Raw genomic sequence first — 10939 nt, 5'->3', positions numbered from 1 at the left:
ATATAATGTATCAATTCATATGCATGATTTATTTGATTTGTCACGATATTTCTAAGTGAATTTTTAATAAATTTGTTTTGTAAAATCTTAAGGATTAACCTGATAACCAAATCGATAACGATCATCAATCGATAAACCTATATATTAATGGTTATACAACCGTTTAGCATATGTACAAATCGATAACTGATAAGTCGAACTAATAAACTTCAAAATCGAGTTGAACGATAAAGCTTGTATTGTCTTTAAAATCTATTAAATTTGTATAAATTATTAATTTAAAACCAAATAACTTAATAAAATTATAATCCAAAACCCATAAATTTTGAATCTTTTAACTCCACATTATTAGGTAGATTGTCCTTTTGGAGGGAAAGGAGTTGTTAGCCCTAAAAATGTTGTACAATCAAAGTGTTTATTAAGAAGAAAAATGGCCAGCTAACACTGGCTGGCCTACAAGGTTGTGAACATATACATACATATAATTCAACTGAATGCAGTACTAAAATAGCTCTCAACAACATTACTAGACAATATTTGCAGCACAGAGAGATTCGTCGGACCGACGCATCTCGGCGTTTTGAACTGGCTTACTGCTGCTCCTAATCCAACAAAATGATCTAAAATCTTATGGAATGTCCCTCTCTTCATTATCCGTAGCTCAAGCGCTCCGATGGCATTGACCTTTCGAGAGCTAACATAACCAGCATCGACGAAAGATTTGTCCAAACAATTGCAACATTCTTTCAAAATTTCCTCACTGGCTTCACCATTAAGTTCCCAGAAGATAACATAGTGCCCTGGATCAGCTGAGGCGTTCACGTGGCTAGAGAAATCGACTACTTCTAACTTCTCGTTTAGTAAGAGCTGTGCTGCTGCTTCCACGGCTAGTTGTAAATCTTTCTCGGTGTTCTTGTCGATGTTGATGCTCAATAAGAGATTCCTACGACAAATAAATTGGAGTTCGGGAGTGCTATTGTGGAATCCTTTTATCTTGACCATATCACCGAGTCTGTATCGATATAAACCTGCATATTCAATCAATCATTTGGTGAACATTCGTAAAACGAATAACAACACCATACCGAGTGTATGCAGTCCTTATCCCTACTTCAAAGGTAGCTTGCAATAACAACTTCGGCTCCAAAAAAACAGTCCAAAAAGGAGTAACGGAAGTGAAAGCATAACATAAGTAACTTCAACAAAATATATGATAATCCAAGTACAAGAAACAACAGAAATCAAAGGACAAAAAACTACATGAGCAATACTACGAAAAAAACGAATAACAAAACTCACAAATAAGATAGAATTTCAAGCTTGATTTTCAGCATCAATTAAATAGGTGTTGCTCAAGAGAAGAAGAAAATCATACCAGCGAAGTTGGTGACAACAATTTCATACTCTTTACCGAGCTTAACTTCAGTTAAACCAACCGGCATAGCCTCCAGGCCATTGGAATTTTCCTCAAGAGGAATGAATTCGAAATAACCAATATTAGGAAGTACAGCATAAGTAACTAGCTCAGGAGGCAATTCGGGATTGACATTTGCTCCGATCCATCCTTCAGAAGATCCATAATCTGCACTAAGCAGAGGTAGCTCCCCTGCATAATGCCTCAATTTCTTCAAGTACGGTTCCATTGATCCTGTCATGATACCGTATATGTACCTTGTATTCGGGAATAATTCAGGTATCAACCCGTACCAATTGCTTAACCGAATACACTTGTTATAAATAGTATCAGCTAGTTCTGGATCGGGTTTAAGTAACTTCAACATTGCTGATCTTATAGAAGGGACAGTTACGCGACTAGAAAGAACTCCTTCTCTTATGTTTGCAACAAGTTCTTGCCATACTTGTTCGAATTTTCGAAAGGCATGGACGATACTATGGGCAAATGTAGATGAGACAACTTGAACTTCGTTACGAAAAATGAGACCACACAAAAGATGACAGTACAAGGATTGGTGGAAATCAGGGCCAAATATTACTTCATCGGGGCTACAACACGGGGTCTGCATTGCTTTCATTGTCTTCTTGAATTGTGAATTTCGATAAACATTTGTTGTGGCTGTTCCAGCTGCTAAACCTCCCTTTGTTTTGAACTGCTTGCTTCCATAAATGAACTGCAAAGCTTTCCCGTTTACAACTGGGAATTCTCTGCAAAATTACATATATCGATCTCCACATCAGGTTAACTGACATATTAACTAATCAATTGCGATAAATTGGATTGGATTGTACTATTTTTTTCCTACAGTACCTCGACGTAACATGAGCATGAAAGGGGTTAAAGAATCAGTTATATTTTTATAAGCGTTAAAATCACTAAATTTAGCTTCTGATTTTTACCTCATATTGGTAGGGTAAGAACTAGAAATATGAAAGATATACAAAATTCCTTTTTTTGAGAGGTGAAATGTTATATTGTGTGGACTTTTTAAAAATATTAATAAGTGCGTGTAGAATCCAAACAAGAAAAAGAGACGAGATATTGCATTACCTGTTCCTAAAGGCAAAAGAAGTCTTGAATATCTGCATGGTGGATTCCATCAATTCTTCATTGAAAGGTACAAATTTTGGTTTTCCTTGAGTTGTACCAGAACTGCAATCAACCATTATCATCAAATTTTCTTCAACTTCTAAAAATAGTAAAATAAATATCAATTTCAAGCCCCATAAAAAACAATTGAAGAAAGAAAAAAAAAAGTCATGTTTCTATTATTTTTTCTATTCTCCATAATATAAGAAAAGGCAGCCAATAATTATGCTTCAATCCCAAGTTGAGGTCGTCATGGCAGAAGGGACATATTTCCGTCTAATATTAGTTGTCATTTCGGTTTATTAACAGTCAAATTATATGAATTTTGACTAGCTTTTTAATATATATATTTTCTCATCAATTAACATGAAAAAAATTGCAATTTGTAGTACTAATCATATACTCCTTCCGTATCAAAATTGCAACTTGTAATTTTTAAATATCTAAATTTTAAATACGAAATATTGAGTTGATTAAATCTAATATAGCTTCGAAAATGAGTTAAATTGACTTTCAAAAAGAGAAACATGACAACTAATTTAGGACAAAGGGAGTAGTTAATTTCATTTAGGGGTCTGAAAGGGACTCCTTGATGAAAACAGTAAATTTAAATCGAAATATTTAGTTACCAATTGAGATCAAATTAGAATTTCGATATTTAAGTTTTGCGAATTTGTTAGAATTTCATATTGAAACTAATCATATATTTTTTCCAGGTCCCAATGTATAAATAAGTTATAAGTATATTTTTAATATTTCAAATGTATGTTATTTATACGTCCAATTCCATTTTACTTTGTAGACTATATTAAATTTATAAAATAGCCCATAGGACCTCTTTTTCTTTTTTTTAAAGTAATGTTCAATATATTGTTGGACATAAAGTGAGATACACACGATATACAAAATACTATGTGAGATATACACGATATACAAAATACATACCACAACATAATTGTACGCTCGTAAAAGAATAATACCTCAAGGAGATAGTGGTAATGGGCTTTCCAGTAAGAATTGGAGTAAGATCACCATCAACAATTCTGTGAATATAAGGCTCCAAATCCTTGTGTGTGACAAGAGGAACACAATTCTTGAAAGATACTTGATCTGTTTTCCCATTCAGACCACATTGTTGCAAATATTCTGTCCTTCCATTTTCTTCAAGAATCTTTTGTAAGGTCTCTTTTTGAATTCTCTTAGCATCTTTGCTCAACAATTCAAATTCATCAATCACTTGTTGTGGATCAAACTTATTCTCACTACCCTCCACCATCTTCATTTATCTTCTTCTCTCTAGTGACGGAATCAAGATTTAAAGTTATTCGGTTCACAAATAATTATTTAATGCATTTATAATACAAATACAAAATTTAAGTTAAAGACTACTAGCTAGTACCTAAATAATATGATTCCGCCCCTACACAAGTATAAATTTTAAAAAAGGGAAAAGATCAGAAATGGTTTCAAACTATTGAAAATAGAACAATTATGTCTCCTATTTGTTTGTTTTTTTTGCATAACATTATCCTTACCGTTAGTCATGTGGAGCAGATATGCCTCTAAACTATTAGAAATAGCCCAATTATGTCCTTTAATTATTTTTGGCATATCTGCCCCAAAAAAAGGGCAGCCCGGTGCACTTAAGCTCCCGCTATGCGCAGGGTCCGGGGAAGGGCCCGACCACAAGGGTCTATTGTACGCAGCCTTACCTTGCATTTCTGCCCCACTTGACTAATAATAAAGATATATTTTTAGCCATAAAGAAAAAAGAATAGGTCTGTTCGGTATAAAGAAAAATATTTTTTCAGGATTTTTTTTTCTTGAAAAGTAAATTGACTTTTTTAGTTTTTTTTTTGTATTCAGTCTGATAGATAAAAATATTATCCTAAAAACATATGCATATAATTCGATAAACATCATGGAAGATTGGGTATAGGATAGGGACTATATGGGGGTGAAGGTAAACATGAGGTGTCTATTGAAGGGTGGAGCGGATATAATTAATGTGAAATGTCATTTGTGAAATTTATTTTTTTTATTTTCAATAAGAAAATCATTTTTCTTAAAAAAAAATCAAATTTTTTAATGAACTGATTATAAAAAAAATAAAAATATTTCTCCATATCAAACACGCCCAACATAATTACTCATTTTCCAATAATTCAGTAGTTATTTGGTCATTTTCCATACAAAAACAAAAGAAACAGGAGGAAAGAAAAAACAATCTGTCAAGTCGATAGTATTAATTATAGTACTTGCTTAAGACAAATTATTATGGATAATTAATTACTCATACAATTAAAAAACAAGGGCAAAATTCCAAGAAATTCCCCTTTAAGAAAGCAATTCTTTGAATTTAACTCTTAAAAGCTTCACATCTTTATCACAGGGTCACTTATCAACTACTAACATTTTGACAAAAAGACAAATAAATAGTAGCACACTAATATTTTTTTTAAAAAAATAAATTATTTTTGTCTAAAGTAGATTAAATTTTTAATATCAAATATCCCATTTGGAACTTAGCCAGCTGTGAACAAATAGACAGAACAAGATATAGAGCCCGTTTGGATGAGTTTTAAGTTGGCCCCTTTTTAGCTTTTGAACGTATTTGTCTAATGCTAATTTTAAGCCATAAAGTTCTTAAAGTTAGTCAAAAATGAAAAGTTAGGATTCCTAACTTTTTTTTTCTAAGTGATTAAAGTCATTTTCTTTGACAATGGAAATTACTTTTATATCCCTTATATTTTAACTAAATTCTCAAACTACCCTTTTTATTCTTTTTAACCCTAAAATTCAAATCATTTTTCTCATTTAAGCACTTTTATCCAAACACTCAACTGCTTATTTATAAAAATAACTTTCGGCACTTCAAAGTTCTAAAAGCATTTCATACATAAAAGTTATTTTTTTTAAGCCCATTCAAACAGGCTCATAGAAAAGACACATAAAAACTTATGATTCAGTGAACCCAAACAAAAGCGAATTAATGGCCACACACTGTAGTAGTACTTTTTTTTGGATATTTCGCAGCAGTCTGATTAAATTTAAATTCACAAATAATTTTTATTTTTAAGGGCAGTGTTCCTAATAAAAAAACTCATGCCAAAGAATTTAAATACGAGATCTCAACTATCTCGTCACAATTTAAATTAATAATTGATGAAGTTATTATCAGCTAGTAACTTACAGGTACAGTACAAAGTAACTATGTAAAACTCCAGGAAAAAGTATATATATTTATACTCCTTTCATTTGTTTTTATTTTTTTTTGGAAGAGAGAGTCCAATCTTTTAGATTTCCGTTTCAATTTTACATGAATTTTGTTTTACTTTTAAACAAAAATTTAAAGAATTAAAAACTACATATAAATTACTCCAACAAAGTCCAAAAGTACAACTTTATGATTATAAATATTCTACAAATCTATGAAAAATGATATTCTCATAACAGTGTCACCTAAAATTGAAATAGAACAGATGGTAAACAGATACCAATTAAATGAATTAGCATTTAATAAAAATATAAAATTTGAGTTAAATTTATTGAATTTCGCTAAACTGATAACTATAAGAGGGCTCCCCAAGCAAAATTAAACAAAGAAAGTTCCAGATATTGGGAAAAGAAAAAATTGAAAGAAAATAGAAAAAGAAAAATAAACCCAAAAATTGATTAAATATCTCATCATTATTTTTGTGAGAATATAATATAAAAATTTATGCATATCTTACCTCTCTATTCGTAAACAGCAACTACCAGAACTGAAGAAAAGGGGATATATGTCAGCTTGGATTTCAGTGTAAAAAATACATACACAATAAATAGAGAGAAGAAAACTTTGTGAAATGATGGAAGAAAATGGTAATCAGAGAAATATATTTATAGGTGGCATGACTTGGAGCAAACATTGTTCCACTGTGTGGAGCCCAAGTATTTGAAAACAAATTTTTGGATTCAGAATTTAAATTTATTATATTTTTTAATTATGATTTTTACTATATATATATATATATATTAAGAAAAGCAGAAATGGTTTGATTTGGAAAAAGAGAAATTTTGAGAATATTTGTTTTGTCGAACTTATAAAAGAAATCAAAATGAAGGGATAATTTGTCGAATAAGTATTCAATTTTTATTTTATTGCACAAATTAATAAATTATTTTTATAGTAAAATAGTTATTTAATTTTTCCTAAAGATAATAAAAGTCATTAAACTATAACTTATTTTTGTGATAAAAATAATTTAACAATTTTAACAAAGTAATCTTTTATTAGAATTAATTTGGGGAAAACTGCATAATTGGACATATATTCATTTTATATCTTCTAATCTCATCTATAGTTTCAACTAATTTATATTATTTTACTATTTAATATTTATTTATCACATTTGGAATCAGATACATTGAAATACACTACTTCTTAAAATTAATCTAAAATAGAGTCATATTCACTTAATTATCTCCCTATTCTATTGAGTCGGGGGTCTTTTAAAAACAGTCATCCTATCTTAATAGAAGTAAGGTCTACGTAACTTTACTCTTTCCAGACCCCACGTTGTGGAATTTCACTGAGTTATGTTGTTATATCTCCCTAATTTACTCTTTCACTCCAAATTAGCTCACTCTCTCTCCTATTCTCTTCTCTCGTGTTTATCACCCAATTCTCTTTCCTCCTTCTCTCTCACACGATCTTTTCCAATCAAAGTTCATTGATTTTTATTTTTCTTAATCTACTTTGATGACTAAAGATTCTTCAACAATGAATATTGTAAGTAGATGTAAAATACACCGACAATATTTGGCAAAATAAGAATTATTTTTTTTCAATTTTGTGATGAAAAAATGAAGGAAAATATTTTTATTTATCAAATCAAAATTTCTTGAATCTTATTACAAGATTTCTCTTAATGTATTTTTCTGTGTATTTTTGTGTATTGAAAATAACCTAGCAACATCCCTATTTATAATAGTAAGAAATCAAATTAAACTAAGACTATAAAATATATTCCTATATAAACTAGGACAAATAAATTCTAACTAAAAATTAATTAAATAAATATCAAAAATAACAAATCCTAAACAATTTAGGATTCCTACTCCAACTTTAAATATTATTCCAACAAAAAACTTCATCAAGTGGATTCAATGGATTTTTTCAAGTCTATTTTGGTATATAGATTCTTGGTGGTGCGTTGTATCTCTATTGACTAATTGTTTTCACCGGAGACAGTAATTTCATGAGGATGAGGAGAAAGTGTATATGCATCTGAATTAGGATTATATGTATTTGTGAGGAGAAAAAATTGATGCTCGAAAAAAATGAGAAGAAATTTGAATTCTTTTGAAAAAAAATGGGGAAATTGGAAAAGAAATTCATGAAAGAATGTATCATTTGATCCTAAATTGGTGCATTTCAATTAAATTTCATATTTAAATACACATAATTATATATAACTTGTTGGCATGTATCCTCAAATACATATATAAAAAGGGCAGCCCGGTGTACTAAAGCTTCCGCTATGCGCGGAGTCCGGGGAAGGGCCTGACCACAAGGGTCTATTGTACGCAGTCTTACCTTGCATTTCTGCCAGAGGCTGTTTCCAAGGCTTGAACCCGTGACCTCCTGGTCACATGGCAGCAACTTTACCAGTTACTCCAAAGCTCCCCTTCAATCCTCAAATACATATATCTATGAACTAAAACATGATAAAAATGTTAATATCAAAAAAATTACGAAAAAATAGATAATTAATTCCTAAATTAATAATATTTTTATTGTTTGGCCAATTAATTTCTTCACTTGAATTAGTTGGTCATTACTAGCAAAGGAAGGAATTGGCAAAAAGAATGGACTGGCATGATCAGTCCCACTCTAAAAATAAATTGATATCAAGCTCTTCCTTTTTTTTTCCCTATAGCATTTGATATTGGAGTTTCGATTATGTTTCGATTTTATATCATATAATTTTTAATTTTTAATTTTGTGTTGGCAATATTTGAATTTGAAATCTTTAATTAAAAATGAAAGAATTTTATTCATCTCACTTTAATTCACGATAATTTTTGAAAAATTATTTTCCTTTTTCTCTTTCTCTTATGCGGCAACAAAGTTATTAAAATACTCCTAAGATTTTTAGTATTAATTGGATGTTGGTGGTTTGAATTGAATTTATTTTTATCTAAAAAGGTTAAATGATGTCCATAAAAATTAAACAAAAATGCAGAGAAAAAGGAGTACCATTAACCCTACAAACCAATAATGCTATTGACTTTGAGAGTCATTGTCCAAGAAAAAGAAAAAAAGAAGAAAAGAGAAGAACTAAAGTCAAGTAGTGACAAAAAAAGGGGCTGCACAGCCAGCTAAATAATCAAAAAATCGTATCAATTTTATTTTTTTGGGTGGGGGTATGGAGGGAATAATCCAATTAGAACACACACACCATATACATACTAACTATAATATATATTTTTATATTAGGTAAATACAATATTTATATAGGTGCAATGTTGGCTCTACAAAATTTGAAGCTATTTAGTAAAAAAAATTGAACTGATTTTGAACAAAAATTTCAACTGAAATTTGCATAAGAAGTATGTCATTGTAAAAAAATATTTATATTTTTATAAATAAATACATAGCTAATACAATTGTATTCTGTCTCTGTCTATTGCAAAGAGAATGGGAGGCAGAGTGAAAGAGGGCAAAGAGAGAATAAGAGAGGCGAGTGAGAGAGGGGAGAGAGAGAGGAAAAAGGCGAAGGAGAAAAGAAAGAGAAAAAAGAAAAAAATTTACTATAAAACTTACTGTAGATATAAATTATAATTATTTTAAACTATAATTATATATAATAAATACATATCGCATATTTCTCATATTATATAACTTTCCTAATTTTTATTCATGTTTTTGCTATACAAGGTGCCCCATGATATCAAATTATTATCAACCCACTTTGTTTCCACTACAACTGCCGACATGCCAATCTCTTTGCATATATAAGCTTGATTCGATATTTATTGGTTGTTGTTATAGACATTGAAATTTTATGAAATTCTATAATAAGATGTGTTTAATTTTAGTTAAATTTTTTGGAGGTTATTTCATCATAAATTTTTGTTCATGTCTATATAGAGTAAGTAATATATTTTCTTTAAAAGGTATTTCAAAATTTTCATAAATTAATAAAATATTCAAAAAAAAATCAAGATATGAAGGGACTCTCCTTGACAATTAAATTATCTATAAAATTCTCTTAGTATGGTCATCAAATAAATCTCAATGAAATTCAAAATATCCTACGTTCTTCAAAAAAAAGGATCAAGAAAAAACAGAATTGTATCCATATTATTTATTAATAAAATATTCTTATTTCTTCATAATTTGTTTTTGCTAAAGTTATTTTCTATACATTAAATTTTGTTGCAAACAATTATATAAAATGAATTTTGTTATTAAATAAAGATAAATTTACAAATAAATAAATAAATAATAATTAAAATAAAAATGTTTATTTAAAATTACCATTTGATACGTTAGATTTGGATGGTTGTTAAAAATTAATTTGTTTGATATATTTTTTATTTTTCTTAAAAAGATGAAGCAATGAAATTAGTTTCGGTAGACTTAATTTTCTTTCTAGCTCATTATATTTTAGTTTGAATTGTGATAAGATTCTCTGTTTTATCTGATGCAACAGTGAGAGATTTAATATAATAACAAAAATGGCCCCTTAAATTTGGAATAAGTATTATTGAGCTATTTTGATCTTTAAAATTTTGTTAAAAGTAATTTATTTTTATATTTCAGAATTTTTTTTATTGGATTAGTGGGAACTGCAGGAAGAAATAATTTAGTGGAAATTCACATTTTGAAGGTGTAATTTTTGTTATTTTTAATCTATTTTTAGAGTCAAGAGCAACTTTTTAAGATGCAACTTTTATTATTTTCGTCTATTTTGTGTTTAAAGGATTGGATGAATTATTTTTACGGTGCTTCTTATTAAATCTTTTTCTAATTATTCCGCTAAATTCTAATGGACTGAGTTTGTTAAAATCTTCGACATATATAAATTTCAAGTGCTCAGTTTTAATAAATTTTAAAAAATTGTTCAATTGTATAAAATACCCTTTTTGTTATTTTTTGGGTTAATAGGTTATTCAACTTATAATATAATTGTAGTAAAATCACCAGACTTATTTTTTTAATCATAAAATCATTCAATTTTAAATAATTTCCTAAAATGTCATTCTTGCCCATATTTGATAGAATTCTTTTAGAAACCATCCCATTTCATCATCAAATAATTTTTTTTTAAAATCAAAAAATTACTAAAATGTCATTCTTGTCCAAATATTTAGAAAATTTCTCGATAGCAATCAAATCAACAT

The 10939-nt window shown here is 29.0% G+C and overlaps 1 protein-coding gene across 1 annotated transcript; it reads right to left on the bottom strand.

The window, feature by feature from the left end:
- Positions 1-398: 398 nt before the first annotated feature.
- LOC129880718 (jasmonoyl--L-amino acid synthetase JAR4) lies at positions 399-6410 on the bottom strand. Its single transcript, XM_055954892.1, has 5 exons — positions 6280-6410; positions 3526-3841; positions 2507-2608; positions 1376-2163; positions 399-1028 (listed from the first exon to the last, which is right to left on the bottom strand). Exons 2-5 carry the CDS (start codon positions 3825-3827, stop codon positions 487-489), a joined length of 1734 nt encoding a protein of 577 aa, XP_055810867.1. The 5' UTR covers positions 3828-3841; positions 6280-6410; the 3' UTR covers positions 399-486.
- Between the last annotated feature and the right edge of the window lie 4529 nt (positions 6411-10939).

The sequence above is a fragment of the Solanum dulcamara genome, chromosome 2 (assembly GCF_947179165.1).
Source record: "Solanum dulcamara chromosome 2, daSolDulc1.2, whole genome shotgun sequence".
Lineage (NCBI taxonomy): Eukaryota > Viridiplantae > Streptophyta > Magnoliopsida > Solanales > Solanaceae > Solanum > Solanum dulcamara.
Note: the sequence above shows the minus strand (reverse complement) of the source record. Positions and strands in the feature narration are given on the sequence as shown.